This window comes from Eschscholzia californica, unplaced genomic scaffold, assembly GCF_041429995.1.
Source record: "Eschscholzia californica isolate CP2 unplaced genomic scaffold, dmEscCali1.0.p SCAF_1, whole genome shotgun sequence".
NCBI lineage: Eukaryota > Viridiplantae > Streptophyta > Magnoliopsida > Ranunculales > Papaveraceae > Eschscholzia > Eschscholzia californica.
In genome coordinates, this window is record NW_028238198.1 from 46,838,254 (window position 1) to 46,859,291 (window position 21,038).

The window sequence follows — 21,038 nt, forward strand, 5'->3', positions numbered from 1 at the left end:
GACAAATTGCTCAATCTCCACAAAAGCTACAAAAAGGTTACAGTTGAGCCGATAAACAAAGCGGGTGGTCTGGTTCTTTTCTGGAAAACGGATATTGACCTTACAGTGCTACAGGCCACTCAGAACATGATCCATGTGTCTTTGAATTTTGAAGATCAAAATGAAAACCTACTGCTCACTGGATTTTATGGTTGTCCCTATAACAAAGACAAACTCAAACCTTGGGGAGGCTCTTCAGAATGTCTCTACAGCCCAACACACCCCTTGGTTAGTGATCGGCGACCTGAATACCATCATGTATCCTTCTGATAAAAGTGGTTCTCCCAAACCTATTCCTCTCATGGCTAGGAAAATAGTATCCAGCATTCACGATATGGGTCTTCATGACTTAGGTTTCAGCGGTCCTCAGTTCACTTGGTCCAATCGGCAATTCCACGGTACATTGATTCAAGAGCGTCTTGACAGAGCGCTTGCAAATTTGGATTGGCTCTCCACCTATCCGTCTTCCCGCATTACACACCTCCCGGGGGTGGGATCTGATCATCTTCCTATTTTACTTTCCACCCATCCCCCATCACATCTGAGTGCCAAACCCTTCAAATTTCTTAGAACATGGATGTCCCACCCAAACTGTCAAAATTTTATCCTTGAAAACTGGAACCCGAACAACTACTTGATTCAACAAAAGCTCAACCAGCTCGCCATCAAACTGTCTCAATGGAATAGAAACGTCTTTGGTCACATTGAGAAAAAAATCAAAAACCTTACAACCCTTCTTCAGTCTTCGACAAACCCAGAGTGTTTTCTTCACTTCACATCTCAGCTGGAAGAGGCTTATAACCTTCAGGAAAGTATCTGGAAGGAAAAATCCAGAGTGGCACACGTTCAGCTGGGCGATAGAAACACTAAATTTTTCCACGCCAAGGCAATCACCAGAAATCGGAAAAATCACATATCATCCATCAAAAGAGAAGTTAACTCGTGGTGCTTGGATATCCCGAAAATTTCCAATCTCTTCACTTCAAACATTAAAAATATCTCCACCACCACCTCCCCTACCCCCACTAGCATTATCAAATCCCTGTTCACCACCCAGATTTCCGCCTCGCAAAACACCTTCCTCATTCAGGCCCCTAACGAGGAGGAAATCCGAGCATCCACTTTCTCCCTGAAACCCGAGGCCGCGCCAGGGCCGGATGGATTCCCACCCTTCTTCTACCAAACCAATTGGGATACAGTTAAGACAGATGTCCTCCAGATGGTCAAAGCCTTTTTCCTTACCGCCACCCTCCCTCCCTCCACTAACCATACTCATATTTGTCTCATCCCCAAAACCAAAGCCCCCCAATCCACAGCCGATTTCAGACCCATTAGCCTTCTCAACACAACATATAAAATCATCACCAAAATCCTGGCTAATCGCCTGAAAACTACTCTCCCGGACATCATCTCACCTTTTCAGGCCGCTTATGTCCCGGGGCGACAAATCACGGACAACATAATCATAAGCCAGGAAATATCCCACTCTTTCAAGAATAAACGCGGGTCGAAAGGCTTCTTTGGATTAAAATTGGATATGTCTAAAGCCTTCGATCGGGTAGAATGGCATTATCTGGAGGACATCATGGTTAACCTGGGGTATGACACACTTTGGATCAAAATGATTCATGCCTGTATTTCTTCTTCCTCGATGGCGGTTCTTATAAATGGTAGACCTGACCCGTCTTTTAATGTGTCTAGAGGCTTAAGGCAAGGAGACCCTCTTTCGCCTTTCCTGTTCGCTTTAGCCATGGAAGGCCTGAGTCGTCTGCTTGACTCCCCTGATAGTCCACACAAATTTCTCGGTTTCTCCACCCCTCGATCCACCTTCACAATCAATCACCTGCTGTTTGCTGACGACTGCATCATTTTTGGTAGGAATACCCTAGACAACATCACCAATCTCATCACCATCCTCTCATTATTTGGGTCGGAGTCGGGTCAAATCATCAACTACAACAAATCTACTATCTTCTTCTCAAAAAACACCCACCCCAAATTTAAAAGGTTAATCACCAAATCACTCAAAGTGCATCAAGCTTCGAGCTTAGACAAGTATCTGGGCACACATCTGTTCATAGGGGCCAAGAAACAACAGACTTTTGAGCCGTTGCTGGCTCAAATTCAGAATAAACTTTCGAAATGGCAAACAAACCTCCTCTCTCAAGTAGGCCGCACAGTAGTCATCTCGTCTATTACCGCGGCGGTTCCTCGATATCAGATGCAATGCTTTGCCATTCCTAAAGGCATCAGCAAACGCATAGAGACCATTCAACGGTCATTCTGGTGGGGAAAAACAAAATCCATTCATACAATCAACTGGGCAGCAATTTGTCGTCCTCGTAAATTCGGAGGTCTGGGACTCCGAATGCCTGCTCTTGACAATGTAGCTTTTTTATGCAAACTGGGATGGCGCCTTCTCAAATCTCCCAAAGCGCCCTGGGCCTAACTCCTAAAAGCCAAATATTTCCCAAAAACGGCAAAACCAACCTCTCCAAAACAGAATCATTCTTGGGTCTGGAAATCGTTGGCAGAACCTATCGGCAAACTTTCGAAACTTATCTTTTGGGATGTTAACAAAGGCACCAAAATCAATATATGGCAGGACTTTTGGATTCCAAACCAGGAGCCGCCACTACAAAACCAAAATAACTGCCCATTGAACACGGTGGACCAACTGATCGACAATAATACTTGGAAGACGGATCTACTCCAGAGATACTTTGATGATGAAACTTGCAATGCAATACTTAGCATAAACCTTCACCCGACAGCGGAAGATGAAATGGTATGGACTCTCACTACTTCTGGTCAATTCACAATAAAATCAATGTACAGGTATTTGAGCAATGGCACAAGGGTACCCGAAACGATGGAATGGGCGTTCATTTGGAACATTAGAACTATACCCAGAATCAAACTCTTTCTCTGGAAATGTTGCACCAACAGTCTCCCGGTCAAAGACAAAATAGGTAATTACATAGGCAACAATTACAGCTGCGCCTTCTGCGAAGAACGGGAAACCACAACCCATGGCCTTCTTCATTGCAATTTTGTCCGGGCAATTTGGTTCCATTACAACATAAGAACGGATGGAATTGGCTCGGTGATTGAGTGGATCACGAATTGGTCTTCACTGGATGACGCTACGACGGAGAATCTTGCAAAAATCATGTGGTTTATTTGGAAAGCTAGATGCGAGAAGTGTTTCGGAAAGAAAGCAATCATGCCTATGCAGCTTATTCGGCAGATTCAATGCTATGCTACAAACCTACCAGAGCAAAAGATTGCTAAAAATAACGCAGTCAAGCCCCAGTGGCTGCCACCTCCACCACCCTTTCTCAAAATAAATGTTGATGCTTCTTTCAAAACCTACACAGTCCCGGCAGGTATCGGCAACATTATCCACGATGCAAACGGCGAATTCATGATTGCTAGAGCAGAAAGCATCAGGGGACAGACAGCGGAAGAATGTGAAAGTGTAGCTATCCTGAATGCAGTCAAATGGGCGGAGGAGCTTCACCTTAACCACATCATAATTGAAAGCGACAACAACAACTTGATTATGAATATTCGGGACAGAAACAAAGCCATCAACTGGCAGTCACTACACAACATAGAACAGATCAGGGCCCGCCTAAACCATTTCGAGCAAATTCAATTTCAGTTTAGCCCGAGGAAAACGAATGGTCTGGCAGACGCTCTAGCGAAGTGGGGTAGGAAACACAGGGTCAATAGGACGTGGCGGTCTATGGACAATATGAAGTGGGATCTTAATTTGTAATTTCTTCGTTTTGGTTTCATTTCAACAAAAAAAAAAAAAAAAAAAAAGAATTAGTTCATGGAAACCGCTCCTTGAAGAAGGATATGATGTGAGAATCAACTTACAGGCAACCATATTGTGGTTCATATGGAAAGCGAGATGTGACTTCTGCTTTCAAGAAACCATAATGTCACCAACCAAGTTATTAAACAAATTTTATCCTTTCCCAAACTTAATGAAAAGATACACAGCATAGTACATACCATAAGTTATATAAATGGTCACCTCCTAAAAATCCATATATCAAGTTAAATATCGATGCATCCTTTATTCAAGTTAGTGAAATTATTGGTCTTAGCTGTATTCTTCATGATTACATGGTCCAATTTGTTACAGCTAAAACGAATACCAGTAGAGCAAGAAGTCCCGAAGAGAACGAGGCAAAGGCCATTCTACTCAGCATTCAATAAGCGATAGAGAACCAACACAATAGGCATACAATATTACGAGAAAAAAAAAAAGTAAATTCTGACTACAAAAGTATACACATGATTTGTGGACACAATGTTTTTCTCCAATTTGTTGTAATTTGTTGTCAGGCTGACAAACTTCATCTTCTTTACCTAGTTTTCTCGGGCACAGACCCAACTTCTGCCCTAACCTTTTCTATTTTCTCTTGTATTTTAGAGATAGTGAGTTTTTTGAAGAGAGAGAGGATCGAGACAGACGCAAATGAACGGAACTTGGGGAAAAGGTGAGATTTTATGTTAAGGATGATTTTTTCAGAAGGATAGATGGTATTCTACATTTAAATCTAAAGATGGAATGGGTTTTTGTGGAGTGGGTGGTTTAAGTGCCCAAAGAAACTGTGTGTGCCTTATGCAAAACTGTTTTGCCCTGAACATTTCCCAATTTTGTTGTATTTCAACACGGGAAAAGGAGGCATCTTCAACAACTATTTTTTGGATTTTATAAAATAAAATTAAAAAGTTCTAGAGTACCCCCTTCTAAAAGAAAATGATTGTCTAAAGGCCCCCTCAAAACCAGACTACTAAAGGCAAAGAAGATGAACGAATATGAAGAACATCACGCAGTTCTTCCGTGATTCTACTAGATTGATCCATGTTGGGAAAAACGGGCACTTAGGCGCAGCGGAAACAAGAGTTTTTCCCTTTGTGATAGTTACGAGGATAATACAGAAGAATATGTGAGAGCAATAAACAAAGAACTGAAAGTAAATAAGACAACGGTTTTAACGTGGAAAACCTCCTCAATGTGAGAAGTAAAAACCACGGGACTCGTAGTCCAACCAAATCAACTATAATAAGCAAAGTAGTTACAGACTACATCCACCCAAGACTCAGACCCTTCCCAAGAGAGTCAATCTCAAACACGAAGAAAACCTCACAAGCAAGAACAAAACAACCCAGAAATATTCAGTCTAAAATGACCCTAAATTCACTAGAATTCCGGCTACCAATCAACGATCCCACCGTACAAATACTAGATGAACAGGTTAAGAACACCTCTGCAAAATTTCAGCCTTAATCGGAGAAGAACTCACCGTAGGATTTTCCGAACAACGAAGACTGTGCACGCTGAAATAGATCAACCCTGCTCTTCTCGGCAACCTTCTTCTCTCTCCTTCTTCTCTTGTGCGTTTCTAATTGTGCAACTTACTTCTAATTAAGATTAAGGAAGTATTTATAGACTTCCCTTAACCCTAATCACCGACCTAAGTAACCGACCTAAGTCACCGACCCAAAGAAGCTCGACTTGGGTCCGGGTTTGGTTTCCTAATCCAAATCCAACTAGGTTTCCCCACTAGGAGGAAAACCCAACAAACTCCCCCTCTGACTAGGTGGGAGAAACAGCCAGCCCTGTTGTCCCCTTGACAGCCCTGGAAACAGCCAGCTCCGCTTTTCCTCGACAGCCCTGAATAACTGATAGGCCTAAAAATAGGTTTATTCCCCAAGTGTAGGGGTCAAGTTATAGTATTTCTAATAAGATCGAGTATCGTTCCAAAGGACAAGCTATTTTACCTAAATCTCGAATTAAACCCCCTTTCAAATTTTTAATTTGAATTGGAAACTACTTAAAGAAAGAAAACAATACTAATAGACTAATAAGAATGAAATCAAGATGAGAAAAAGGATCTAGGGATTTCGATTTCACCACATAAATGGACTACTTAAGACAAGCATTCAATCAACAAATCACTATTTGTTTATAACTCAAAACCTAGCTTAATGAACTAATTAGGTTTCAGATAATATTCTTTAATAACACAATTCAAAATCAAGAATGTTTGATTGACTATCATATAAAACTAAATTCCTACACTATCATTCATTATCTAAAAGGCATATCTCATCTAATAATTCAATAAAAGCATGAAATATCTAATTATAATGCATGAATGATAATAAGGTTATAGAATCAACATGAAATGACAATCAATAGGCATTGAAGCTCAATATAAGGATTCATTGATTTATAACATATCTCAAAATAAGCCCAAATATGGGTTTCCTCTACACCCTAGATACAAATTTAGCTACTCATGGAAACTAAAGTAATATTCATTGAATTTATAAAGTAAATGGAATTACAAAAGATTAATGGAAAGAAATCACCAAGAATGTTCAAACTCCATATTCCCATGTATCTCCATTTTATCCAAGATTTGCTCCATTTATGCTCAAGAATTTTACTCCAAGAAATCCAAGTAATAGCTATTTTATTGCCACCCAACTAAGAAAACAGAAGGAAAAGGAAGAAATTAGATGTAGAAAGAAGTTAGAAAGAAGAGATGAAATGGGATAAAGATGATAGAAGAATGTGGAAGGAAGAAGGAGAAGACTATTAATGGAAGAAAGAATAGTGGTAAGGAAGAAGATGGAAAAAGAATGGAAAAGATGGATTTAATAGAAGAGGGATTGAGTAAGAAGAGGTTTTAGGTAAGAAGAGGGATATATGAGAGGGTTTGCAAGTCTAGGTTTTAATGGAGGAGAAAGGTGCTATTTATAGATGGGTTAGGGTTTTGGTTGGGTTAAATGGTAAAAAGAATTAAAAGGAAGGGTTACTTTTGGAATTTAATGGGTTAAAAGGACAAAACCAGGTGGCTAGGGTTTTATGTTGGAAATTCGGATGTTATGGTGCTTCTCGGTCGATCAGTTGAGGTGCGGCATCAAGCTTGGACCGTTAGATGAAGGAAACACGGAGATGGAGAGATGATACAAGGCCACGTGTCCCGGAAGCATGATTTTAAGTTGTTTCGGGTGCATGGAAATATAAGAAAATGGGTCAGACGCTCAGCAGCCGTTAGATCTCGAAAACGCGGAAGGGAGCGGCTGAGATTAAAAGGTGAGATCAGGGCTACCAAATTAAGATGCGACGCGCTACATTGGATCATGCTCTTTGGGTCCTACTTCGCTGCTCAGCGGAAACATGGGATTTGGATGCACCGGCCTCCGTCCTTCGACACGTGTCGGCTATTGGTGCGGCATCAACTTCATCCGTTAGATCAAAGAAACGCGGAAGCCAACGAACCAGATTAAAACGTTGGTTCCTTTTCGATATTCAGCATAAACACGGAACCCCGATGTGACGACCTCCACATCGCGCCACGTGCCAAAAGTATACCGCGAGCCCGAAACTATGCCCGACATCGTCCCGCTAGTCAACCTGATTTGACTCCATCTTTGACTTTGCCTAGTTCGCTCATCCGAACTCCGATTTGACTTTCGTTTTCTCCTACGGGCTCGTCTCGACCTCTACTTTTCAACCACGCACTAACCTTGGCCAAATTACCAGAATGTCCTTGACTCCAAATGACCAAAATACCCTTCATGCATCTTTTCCTCGTTTTTAACCGTTTTTCACGCCTAACTCTGCAAAAGACACCTAATCAAGAAAACCAACCATTTTATTATAATAAAGACTCGAAACCGACTAACTTGTCTAAATTAAACGACTTAGATGAGACATTTTCATGACCCATCAAACATCCCCAAACTTAGATTTTGCTAGTCCTCGAGCAAAACAAAACAAAAGAAAAGACCTAACTCACTTTCGGAGGAATCCCGGTTGCATTTAGCATATGCAACAAGCCGTTAAACCCCTAGGTTGCCCTAGTGGACGAGTGTGGTCTCGTGAGGGTTTCCATAGATGACACCCACAAACATCATGGTTTCAAATACACAAGGGTCCAAAATCCAAATCATAGATAAGCATGTTCATATAGTGAAGGGTTTAAGCATGTCAAAACATAATGAATCAAGTAAACAAGTTCATGTGAAAGCTAAAGATCTCTTCACTAATGGTCTTACCCTAAAATGCAAGTGTCATACCATAATGAGCAAATCTATGTTCCGAAGTCACAAAACCTTGATTCCCAAGTTAGTACATTTCGCCTCGACTTCGGCCTCACGGACATACACTCCAAAAATGAAATCACTTAATGGTTCGCTCGTATGTGTGAGTGTGATCACTTAACTAGGACTCAACACATAAAAAGGGGTGAGGACAACATTTTGGAACAAATGATCTTCGAAAAGGAATTAGCCACTAATAGAGTGGGGAAGCTCACTCACCCTTCTCACCCATTCTACCCTCTAAAAATGCCTTCTAAAGGTTAGCGGATACTAGAGATGGATGATGATGGTAGATTCCCGAGAACGTCGAACTCTTCATGATAGAACCTCTTAAGCACTTCGACATTCGTTTCTTGCTTCGAATACTTATTCATGGACGAAAACACCAACACATATATACAATCACATCACTCACACAAAAGAGCTAATACATGCTCAAACATACACAAAAATCACTTTATTTCACTTTTTTTTTTTTCTTTCTTTTTTTCATATCACTTCTTTTTTCATTTTTTTTTTCATTCTCTTTTTTTTTTCTTTTCTTTTTCTTTTTTTCTTTTTTCATAACACAAATACAATCAACCAAAACAAAATACAACACACACAACTCTATTCTTGCAATCAATTTTTCATTTCAATACTTGCTTTTGACATTCTTCATTTTTTTATCTCATGTCTTCATTCTCGGGATATAAGATGATGGATGGTGATGGAGTATCCGCTATCCTCTAGTTGGCATTCTCATTGGGTTTCATGGACTACAAGGGCAAGGTTAATTTGCTATCCTAATGTCACTCCTAGTGGCTAAGGAAATTGAGCACACGAGATCAAATGAGCTCTTTTATAAGTTACGAGGTTGAGTAGCTCTTCATTCTACTCGGAGTTAGCGCGGAAGAGTACACTCGAATGGCAATTTAGGCTTTGAGCTCTCACATGGGTTAAGTCTCCACTAATGACTACTTTAGGTCTCTTAGAAATATTTCTTCTTCACTAAGATGTAACTCACATGGCACAACACAAATACTAAAAGACTCGACTTTCATGCAAAGGCCATTAGCAATCACAAAACTCATCAACTCGACACATATGCATCAAAATTCTTAAAACTATCACTAGAATCACATGCAAATCTACTCAAAATTTTCAAATTTTGGCTAATTTGAACCCTTTTGTCTTTCAAACCCATGGTCATGCATTGGTTATGGTCACATCCCGCATCCCCAAACTTAAAACTAACATTGTCCTCAATGTTCTAAGCATACACTCACCAAAAGATAAAGAGGCACATCAATCTAAAGAGAAGAGTGGAGAGATATTACCATAACCGAAGGAGATAAAAGATGATACTACCAAGGCTCATGTATAAAGAGGTTCCAAGTTGATGTCAAGCTCGCGCCATCCCCAAACTTGGAACAAACCACGCCTTAGAAGTAAAACATATAAGAATTGCTCCTAAAATATCAACAAATATCATAAGAATGAATCACATAAAAGACATGACCACATACAAATCTACCACTAACGTGGGTATACACGATTGCATTGAGCTATGCAATTAGCCTTTAATTCTCTTGATTTCACACAAGAACACGAGTTATGTCTCGTGGAGGGTTTCCAGAGATGATACCCACAAACATCAAGACCCATCTCAATCGGTCTAACGATCATAAAGCAAAAGACGAAAGATTTGGGGGTCAACCCAAAAAAAGCTATATACAAATGGTAATCGTCTCACAACTATGAATAAACTATAAAGTGCAAGTAAGACGATTGAAGAAAATAAGCCATCCCCAAACTTAGTGGATGCACGGTCCACTAAGTAAGCATAAATGCTAGGGGCGACGACTAAGAAGTCGTCAAAAGGATCGACATACAAGTGAAGGGCTAAGAGGTCAGTCGAAGGCAAAAAGTCATCTGGAAGCTTAGTGGATAGAACATCCACTGCGTCCATAGACGTCGGGAAGACGTCTGAAATGTCCCAAAAGGGATCAACGACCGAGTCTGAGATCACGTGAAAGGTTGAACTGGACTCTAAGGGTAAGGCAATAGGCTCAGGGACCAAGTCAAGATCCATGGTTTCCTTAGGTAAATGGTCCGACAAACTATCCAACATGTCTCTAGGTACTATGTCATCGATGTCCTCAAAGGCATCTAAAGCTTCATAATCAATTATAGCATCATGTACGGCATCTAAGACTGACTCCTTACAAGTGTCGAAAATCGGAAAGTTCAAAATAGTGTCATCCCCAAACTTGTTCATAGAGTCATCATCCTGAATCTCAAAGTCTAATATAGTCCTATCATGATGAGACGATACATGGTGAGGAAACGAGACAACAAGGTTATCAGTTTGTTCAAGCTCTTGGGTCCTCTCAGTTGATTCGTCGACATTTAACTTAGTACTACTAGTGTCATCCCCGGCAGCGGCGCCAAAAACTTGATAGGCATAAAAATAGGTCTATTCCCGCAAGTATACGGGGTCAAGTTATAGTATTTATAATAAGATCGGGAAATCGTCCCAAGGAATAGGTAGGTAACTTCGGATATTGAATGCGGGTTTAACCCAATAATCAAGATGTCAATATCTAACTTAGACTAAAAACACACACACACACCCCTCATAAAATTGATGATTGATATATAAGAAATAAGAAAACAAATGAAACTAACTAAACTATCTAAGAGAGGGAGAAGATATCTAAGGTTATAAAATCCACCACATAATTTCACTTTATAAAACAAGCACTTAATTACTTAAATCTCTTTTGTATTTACTCGGAATCCAATATAATGAACTATTTAGATTCCGGATGATATTCTAGATAAAACAATTTTATAATTATTAATTCTAATTGTCTACCGTAGAGAGATCCGGATTGCTTAACTATTATTCATCATCTAAAAAGCATACTCCATCTAACAACTTAACGAAAGTATGAAATATCTAATTATGAGGCATGAGTAGTGAAAAGAAAATCCAATCCATATAGATAAACAATCAATAGACATTAAAGCACATCTAAGGATTTAATTAATCAAGAACAAGTATTATAAAGATCCAAAATGGGTTTCATTCACAACCTTAGATTGCTAAGTTAACTATACATGGAATCTAGAATAACATTCATTGACATTGTAAAATAAATGAAGTTACTAAGAAATTAATGGAAAGAAATCACCAAGAATGTTCAAACTCCATATTCCCATGTATCTCCATTTTATCCAAGATTTACTCCATTTATGCTCAAGAATTTTACTCCAAGAAATCCAAGTAATAGATATTTTATTGCCACCCAACTAAGAAAAAAGAAGGAAAAGGAAGAAATTAGATGTAGAAAGAAGTTAGAAAGAAGAGATGAAATGGGATAAAGATGATAGAAGAATGTGGAAGGAAGAAGGAGAAGACTATTAATGGAAGAAAGAATAGTGGTAGGGAAGAAGATGGAAAAAGAATGGAAAAGATGGATTTAATAGAAGAGGGATTGAGTAAGAAGAGGTTTTAGGTAAGAAGAGGGATATATGAGAGGGTTTGCAAGTCTAGGTTTTAATGGAGGAGAAATGTGCTATTTATAGATGGGTTAGGATTTTGGTTGGGTTAAATGGTAAAAAGAATTAAAAGGAAGGGTTACTTTTGGAATTTAATGGGTTAAAAGGACAAAACCAGGTGGCTAGGGTTTTATGTTGGAAATTCGGATGTTATGGTGCTTTTCGGTCGATCAGTTGAGGTGCGGCATCAAGCTTGGACCGTTAGATGAAGGAAACACGGAGATGGAGAGATGATACAAGGCCACGTGTCCCGGAAGCATGATTTTAAGTTGTTTCGGGTGCATGGAAATATAAGAAAATGGGTCAGACGCTCAGCAGCCGTTAGATCTCGAAAACGCGGAAGGGAGCGGCTGAGATTAAAAGGTGAGATCGGGGCTACCAAATTAAGATGCGACGCGCTACATTGGATCATGCTCTTAGGGTCCTACTTCGCTGCTCAGCGGAAACACGGGATTTGGATGCACCGGCCTTCGTCCTTCGACACGTGTCGGCTATTGGTGCGGCATCAACTTCATCCGTTAGATCAAAGAAACGCGGAAGCCAACGAACCATATTAAAACGTTGGTTCCTTTTCGATATTCAGCATAAACACGGAACCCCGATGTGACGACCTCCACATCGCGCCACGTGCCAAAAGTATACCGCGAGCCCGAAACTATGCCCGACATCGTCCCGCTAGTCAACCTGATTTGACTCCATCTTTGACTTTGCCTAGTTCGCTCATCCGAACTCCGATTTGACTTCCGTTTTCTCCTACGGGCTCGTCTCGACCTCTACTTTTCAACCACGCACTAACCTTGGCCAAATTACCAGAATGTCCTTGACTCCGAATGACCAAAATACCCTTCATGCATCTTTTCCTCGTTTTTAACCGTTTTTCACACCTAACTCTGCAAAAGACACCTAATCAAGAAAACCAACCATTTTATTATAATAAAGACTCGAAACCGACTAACTTGTCTAAATTAAACGACTTAGATGAGACATTTTCATGACCCATCAACAACCAACCTTGCTTCTTCTTGACAGCCCTGGAAACATCCAGCCTTGCTATCCTCGACAGTCCTGTAATCAGCCAACCCAGTTGTCCCTTGGTGAACCTGAACAACTAGCCTCGCTATCCCTCGGCAGACGTCCAACTTCCCCTTCGGCAGAGCCTTCGTCATCATATCAGCTCCGTTATCGTCTGTATGAACTTTAACCAGCTCTAACTCCTTGAAAGCAACCACATCACGTATCCAATGATACCTCACATGGATGTGCTTCGAACGTGAATGAAACGTCGAATTCTTGCCGAGATGTATAACACTTCGACTGTCACAAAGCAATACATACTTATCTTGATTGAATCCGATCTCCTCAAGATAATTCTTCATCTATCACAACTCCTTACAAGCTTCAGTTGCGGCTATAAACTCAGCTTCAGTGGTAGAAAGTGCAACGCACTTTTGCAGCCTTGACTGCCATGCTAAAGCTCCCCCTGCAAATGTTACCAAGTAACCAGAAGTAGACTTCCTGGAATCAACATCCCCAGCCATATTAGCTTTAGTGTAACTGACCAGTAGTGGCCCATCACCTCCGAAAGTAAGCTTCAAACCAGAAGTCCCTCAAAGATATCTCAAAATCCACTTCACTGCAGCCCAATGTTCCTTTCCCGGATTAGAAAAAAACCTACTAACAGCACCAACCGCATGAGCTATGTCAGGTCTGGTACACACCATAGCATACATCAAACTACTAACTGCAGAAGCATACGGAAACCTCTCCATAGCTTCCAGCTCTGAATCTGTACTCGGACTATGTTGACTACTCAACCTTAAGTGTCCAGCAAGAGGAGTGCTGACAACTTTAGATTTGTCCATGCAAACCTTTGAAGTATCTTCTCGATGTACTTCTTTTGAGATAAGTGAATCAACTTGTTCTCTCTATCTCGAACAATTCTTATACCCAGCATCTGCTTCGCTAGGCCCAAATCTTTCATGGCGAAAAATTTGCTGAGCTGCTTCTTCAACTCCAGAATTCTCCTCAAATTCCTCCCCACAATCAACATATCATCTACGTACAACAGTAAGTTGATAAAATCACCTTCACTAAACCTCTGAACAAACACACAATGATCTGAAGTAGTCTTGTTATAACCATGCTCCCCTATAACTGACTCAAACTTCTTATACCCTTATCTCGGTGCCTGTTTCAATCCATAAAGGTTTTTCTTCAAGCGGCAAATGTAGTCCTCTTTGCCCTTCTTCACAAAGGCTTCCGATTGCATCATGTAAATATCTTCCTCCAAATCCCCATGGAGAAAAGCAGTCTTTACATCCATTTGCTCCACCTCTAGATCAAGGCTCGCTGCCATTCCAATTGCAACCCGAATGGATGACATCTTCACAACAGGAGAGAATATTTTATCGAAATCAATTCCCTTCCTTTAGCTGAATCCTTTCACAACCAACCTAGCCTTGTATCGAGGAGGCAACATGGTCTCCTCATGGTTAACTTTATATACCCACCTGTTAAGCAATGCCTTCTTACTCTTAGGTAATTCCTCCAGCTCAAAAGTATGGTTCTCCTCCAGAGAATCCATCTCTTCTCTCATGGCCTTCCACTATTCATGTTTATGTTCACCTTCCAAAGCTTCGCTAAAGCTTTCAGGTTCTCCCCCATCAGTAAGTAACACATACTCACTAGGATCATACCTTGTCGAACGTCTTAAACCTCTCTCAGATCTCCTAACAGTAGGGAGGTTCTCGATAGTTGGTGTTCCATCATGATCGTCACCATGACCACCAGTACCATCTTCTTGTGCGGGAGCATCAACACCAGGTGTATCAACTTGAACCTCAGCCTCGACATGACCATCGACAGATGTAGAAGGAGCAACCTCCAAATCAATCAAACCTTCATAACCCTGAGCTGGATTTCCGGACTTGTCAATGTCTTTAATCGTTTGATCTTCCATGAACATAACATCTCTGCTCCTGATGAGCTTCTTCTCCACTGGGTCATAGAACCTATACCCAAAATCATCCTGACCATAACCGATGAACACACACTATCGCAATTTCATCTCCAACTTCGACCTTTCATCTTTGGGAATGTGGACAGACACCTTACACCCAAAGACCTTCAGATGACCATAAGAAATATCCTTACCGGTCCATACTCTTTCTGGACTATCACCCTCCAACGGAGCACTGGGTGACACGTTCAACACATGAAAAACCGAGCTCAAAGCTTCTCCCCAGAAAGTCTGCGCCAAGCCTGACTGTGAAATCAAACACCTAACTCTCTCGACAATCGTTCTGTTCATCCTCTCAGCCAACCCATTCAGCTGTGGAGTCTTGGGTGGCGTCTTCTGATGCTGAATACCGTGTTCCCTATAGTAAGCATCAAATGGTCCAGGATACTCTCTACCATTATCACTGCGAATGAAATTCAGTTTCTTACATGTCTGCCTCTCACCCGATGCCACAAACTGCTTGAAATAACCCAAACCCTGATCTTTGGACTTCATAAGATAAACCGACAGCTTTCTAGAGTGACCATCAAAGAACGTGAAAAAATATGATGAACCACCAAGAGATTTTGTCTTTATTGGACCACATACATCTGAATGTACCAGATCAAGTATCCCAGGTTTTCTAGAAGATCCAGAAGACTTGAACGAGACTCTGTATTGTTTCCCTGCAATACAATGTTCACATTTTTATAATTGCAAACCAGAAATACCTGTAATGGCATCCCTCTTGGATAACACAGACAATCCCTTCTCACTGATGTGACCGAGTCTCTTATGCCATAACTCCATGGCATCATCATTCTCTACTGCATTAACAACATCCATGGAGACCTTAGCTTTCATCCAATAGAACGATGAAAATTTATCACCTCGAGCCACCACCATAGAACCCCGTGAAAATTTCCACTTACCCCGTCCGAATAAGCTATAGAAACCCTCATCATCAAGTCTCCCTGTAGAAATCAAATTCAATCGAATGTCTGGGACATGCTTAACTCCTTTAAGCAACAACCTAGTACCAATACTAGTCTCCAAGCAAATATCACCAATGCCAACAACCTAAGCCAAACCATCATTACCCATCTTCATCGAACCATAACTACCCGAAGTATAGGAATAGAACAAATCCCGCTGTGATGTAGCATAAGTAGTCGCTCCACTATCAATAACCCAACTGGATTTATGGCATGCAACATTAATAGCATCACCCTCACAGAGTATAAGAAACTCATCTTCAGTAACGGTTACTCTCTCTTCACTATCTCCTTACTTCTTTCCTTGCTTGCTCTCTTTCTGCAACAACCAGCAATTCTTCTTTAAGTGCCCTCTCTTATGACAGTAATGGCACTCCACATTCGCAAATTTGTTAGATTTGCTCCTGCTTATGTTCTTCTTCGACTCTCTATGTGAACTTCTCTCCCGCGACTCAGTAACCAGCACGTCTGAACTCGTAGAAATAGGATTTGACTGCCTCCTAATTTCTTCATTCAAGACACTGTTCTTCACTAAGTCCATTGAGATAACTCCTTCGGAAGTAGAGTTACAAAGAGACATCCTGAACACCTCCCAAGAATCTGGTAACGTACCAAGAAGCCATAAATCGTGAATCTCCTCATCAAAGTTTATACCCATATCAGATAGTTTATTGAGTAACCCCTGGAACACATTCAAGTGATCAGTTATGGGAGTTCCCTCTCGATATCTTAACTCGAGCAATTTTTTCATCATTTACATCTTATTGTTTCCTTTCTTCCGAGCAAACAACTGCTCTAGCTTCAACCACAACGAACGAGCATTAGTCTCATTCTCAATATGATGTAACACATTATCATCCACCCATTGTCTCATCAAACCACAAACTTGACGATTTAGCAATGTCCACTGATCATCAGTCTTCCCATCGGGTTTCTTCTCATAAAACACCGGAGCGTGAAATTTCTTCACAAAGCGTAAGTCTTCCATCTTACCCTTCCATAGATGATAATTAACACCATTCAAACTTATCATTCTACCCATAATTTCCATACTAACACAAACAAACCAATAACCAAAGTTATCACAATCAAAAGAACTCTCTAACCTGGAGCTCTGATACCACTTGTTGGGAAAAACGAGCACTTAGGTGCAGCAGAAACAAGAGTTTTACCCTTTGTGTTAGTTACGAGGATAATACAGAAGAATATGTGGGAGCAATAAACAAAGAACTGAAAGTAAATAAGACAACGATTTTAACGTGGAAAACCTCCTCAATGTGAGATTCTTGTAGCGAGCCATGCTACAACGAGTACAATTTAGAAGCTGAGATGTTTCTTTGTAATACAACATACAGTCGTTTGGGCATGCATCGATCTTTACATAGTTCAATCCCAAATCTGAAAGCAACTTCTTGCATTGGGTAAAGTTTTCTGGTAAGGTACACCCATCTGGTAAAGCATCTCTCAGTAATTGAAGTAGTAATTTGAAAGAGTTATCGCTCCATCCACCAATGCACTTATAATTCCATAGTTTGATAAAAAAGATAACATAGTCATCTTATCACAACCAGGATATAACTCTTTCTTCGATTGTTCTAACAATCTATAGAACTTATTCGACTCAAAAGAACCATCATTTTATACTCCTTCAGTTAAACCATCTATATCTACTCCGACGCCATGAACTCCACATATGTCTCGCACCATACCCTCTAAATCTTCGTCATTTTCTACCTCGTCGAAGGAGGCTTGTTCATTTGTAGCTTCCATTGGTGCATTCATATGAGTACTTGTCGGTCTAGGTTCCCCATAAAAATACCAAGTTACATAACTTCTCATCATCCCATCCCATACCAAATGTCCTTCAATTGTGTCTCTATCATAATACTTAGTATTTAAGCATTTGGCACATGGACATTTTATCTTATTTTCTTCGGTGACAAACCCGTGAGCAAATGCAAAATCTAAGAATGTATTTACACCATCTTCGTACTCTTTTGTAATCCTATTAGCACTCATTCAAGACTTGTCCATGTTCTACGCAAAAGACTTCAAAGATTCAAAGAATGAAAACTAAAATCAAATTAAAGAGGGTTGAATATCTTTAAGATGATAGATATAACATAAACATTCTAAAATCACACGTTCAAATAAAACATAGAAACCAACAAATTATAAATAGTACACCTTAAAGGATTAAGAAAAGAAAAAACTAATCTTTAGGTATATGCAGTTCCATTTAACATACAATTTAAAGGATTAAGAAAAGAAAAAAATTGTTGAAGTGTCTCTCCTAGTAAAGTGAGAGCAGAACGCTTCACTTCAAAAAGCTTGGCTATGTGGATTTGGAATGTTCATCATCATCTATCTATTCACTTCACAAAGTTGTCCTAAACCCAGAGACTGCCCATAGGTGCATATACTTTGAAGTTTAAGAAATATGTTCGTCATCATCTATCTATTCATTAGAAATTTCATGGCTAAAATCCTTCCCATTGGAAATTTCATGGCTAAAATTCTTTTTTGGAAATTTCTCTTAATCCAGGACCATTTAATATGAAAGAACATGTCCTTATATCTATATTTGCTAATGCTGGTTTTGCTTTTGGAAGTGGATCAGCTTATGCAGTTGGTATTGTTAAGATCCAAGAGAATAGAAGATAGAAAGATAACAACATAAATGATCAAACTAAAAGACTAATAGCAGCAAAAAGCCGGAGGTTGAATAAGTAGAAGAACTTACTGAAATTAGATCGGGATACTTCTTCCTGATCCGAGCTGCTTCTGCCTACCTCCTTTCTGAATAGTAGAAAAAATGACAATTTGAGACCAATAATAGCATGATTTATATGAACGCAAGATCATGAAGCAGATGACAAAAAAAGAGGGTCTTTTGAGTAGTGATGTAATAAAGTACCTATTAGAATTGAGCATAGGATACACATTATGTACCTGCCCGATATCACCTACAGTGTCTTTGAGATCTTATCGGATCTAATTGGGAAATACCTATTCGGTGCTGGACTTTATCGAATATGAAATGTAGATCCACAAACTCAAGAAGTTTGGAGGCCATTCTTAGGTTTGTTTAGTAGTTTGATTGGTGCTAATGTTTTTAATTAACACGGGCTTCTATAATTAGTTCTACATAAAGACAACATTATGAGATTTTCCATTTTCTACTACAATGTACTTTTCTTGATGATATCTTTGGCTTTATCACCTTTTCATCTTCTTCCTCCTCCGGCTCAATCAGAAAAACACAACTGGAGGAGAAGAAAAAAGAAAAGGAGAAAAAGGAAAGATCATTCATTCTTCCTAATTAGCTAAAATGAATGATTTATTCTCAAGTTCATTCAGGAAGTACACGGATTTACGACAAGTCGAACTCGATGACGTAGAAGCAGGAAAAGAAACAGTAAATCTCGATAGATTTTTCGAAGATGTAGAAAATGATATGAGAGTTGTGGAAAAACTGTATAAGAAATTACAAGATGCAAATGAAGAAATCAAATCAGCTCATAATGCGAAAACAGTCAAGGAATTACAAGATGTAGACTCTACTGTTTTTTTTTTGTAAAGATGATTATATCAAACTGAATAACCATAAAAACTTTCATGAAATCTATATATACATTCATAACTAAGCTTGAAGTCATGGTCAAGTTATCCTAAAGGCCATGACACCTAACCCTGTAGGCCACGAGAAGTTTCAAGCACTCTAGGGCACAATAACTAAACACTAAACGCCACGACAAGTACTTTTTTACTTCATTCGTATCTATATTAACTTGAATAGGAATGAAGGTAAATCATACCCCGACTATCGATTCCACAACCTCCAAGATTTTGGATGTCTATAACCCAATATAAATAACCTATATATAAGGGCAAACTAAACAAGGAATGTGCTTAACTTGACCAATAATACAAATGGATATCTCATACAGAAGAGGAATCACATTCCATAAACTCTAATTTCATTAATTTCTTCCCCAATATTTCAAACATAAACAATCTTTATGGGGGTTCAATCTATTCAGCAAAACCAAGCAACATTAACCAAACCAAGTCAAGTTTTTTTCATTACATTGAAGAAACACCCCCACAAAATAGAACATACCCAGGTTCTTGATTGTAGCTTACAATACAAAACACTCAAGGATTAAGTCAAAACAAAACTACAAAGTCGTGTTGAAACACTCAAGAATTAAGTCAAAACAAAACTAATTGAAGTGAAAGAAGGGGAACCGATTAAACCTAATGGGAGCATAGAAGTTGAAGAAGAAGATTGAGCTCACCTGTGAGTTTCACTTGATTTCTTCTTCAATCTCGGTGAGAAATTAGCAAGTTTAAGCTCGAACTCAAACACAAATTAACAAGAAACCAAAACCCTAAAAATATAAACACAAATTTCTAGAGCCCTAAAAACCTAATAGAACAAGTATGAGAAAGATACAGTAATCGTTTACCTGAGAGAGATGAAGATCTAGAGAGATGGAGAACTGAGAGAGATGGAGAACCGAGAGAGATGGAGAACTGAGAGAGATGGAGAACTGAGAGAGATGGCGAGGGAGCTGTGGAGTTCGAATCGTTTTTCTGTGGGAGCGGTTTTAGGGCAACTATTTTCGACGACCACAATCGACGAAAATAGTTTTCCCGAAAAATATTTTCGCAGAATATTTTAGCGCCATAAATCATGTCCTATTCCGACGGAGAAAACATTTCCACCATCATAATAAGGGCTTTTTTCGAGGACATGGGTGCCGCCGAAAAAAAAATATAATTTTCAATTAGCAGCTTCCGCATTAACGTCGGTTTGTCGTTAATAAATCGTCACAAATAATAACCATTTTCGACGGAGGCAGCTCTGTTCGTCGGAACTATCTATACTTCCGACGAAATTTAACTCCGCCGTCGGAAAATTAGGTCTATTACCGACCACTCTCCATTATCCGTCGGAAATGGTCCGTCTCAAATAACACGTCATTTTGTAGTGGGGAGTGCTACAATAACAAAGTTCTTGACTTAATGACTCACTTTCATTAAAAGACAGTTTTTTCAAAGCTTAACGTTAATCTAGACCATTCTTTTACCCGTGTGACTCGTCAAATCAAGGATTTTGTCAAAAATCCTTTGTACACTTAGCATTTCTCTTTAAATTATCCTCCTTTTGGATAATAGCAGATGTATCTCTTTGTGTATTCCTGTCCTTTTTAACTTCTCAATTTTAATAATCATTTAATATTAAAATAAAACTAGAAAATGGGATAGAAAAGGATTACTATCAATAGATAACCTTAAGTACTCTAATTGATTGT

At 39.6% G+C, this 21,038-nt stretch overlaps 1 protein-coding gene and 1 long non-coding RNA gene across 2 annotated transcripts; one reads left to right on the forward strand and one right to left on the reverse strand.

Annotated features, from left to right (window-relative positions):
- Positions 1-3,211: 3,211 nt before the first annotated feature.
- LOC147567201 (uncharacterized) lies at positions 3,212-4,279 on the forward strand. The gene is made up of 2 exons (XM_086657376.1): positions 3,212-3,769; positions 4,199-4,279. Exons 1-2 carry the CDS (start codon positions 3,212-3,214, stop codon positions 4,277-4,279), a joined length of 639 nt encoding a protein of 212 aa, XP_086513502.1.
- A 13,800-nt stretch (positions 4,280-18,079) lies between these two features.
- On the reverse strand, positions 18,080-20,289 carry LOC147567202 (uncharacterized). The gene is made up of 3 exons (XR_015237587.1): positions 20,190-20,289; positions 18,461-18,516; positions 18,080-18,171 (listed from the first exon to the last, which is right to left on the reverse strand). It is a non-coding gene; the product is annotated as an uncharacterized LOC147567202 (long non-coding RNA).
- Between the last annotated feature and the right edge of the window lie 749 nt (positions 20,290-21,038).

Coding starts and splice junctions, on each gene's coding strand:
- LOC147567201 (XM_086657376.1), top strand. CDS start 3,212: ATGTGGTTTATTTGGAAAGCTAGATGCGAGAAGTGTTTCGGAAAGAAA. Junction 3,770..4,198: donor AGTGGGGTAGGAAACACAGG/GTCAATAGGACG, acceptor AATTTGTTACAG/CTAAAACGAATACCAGTAGA.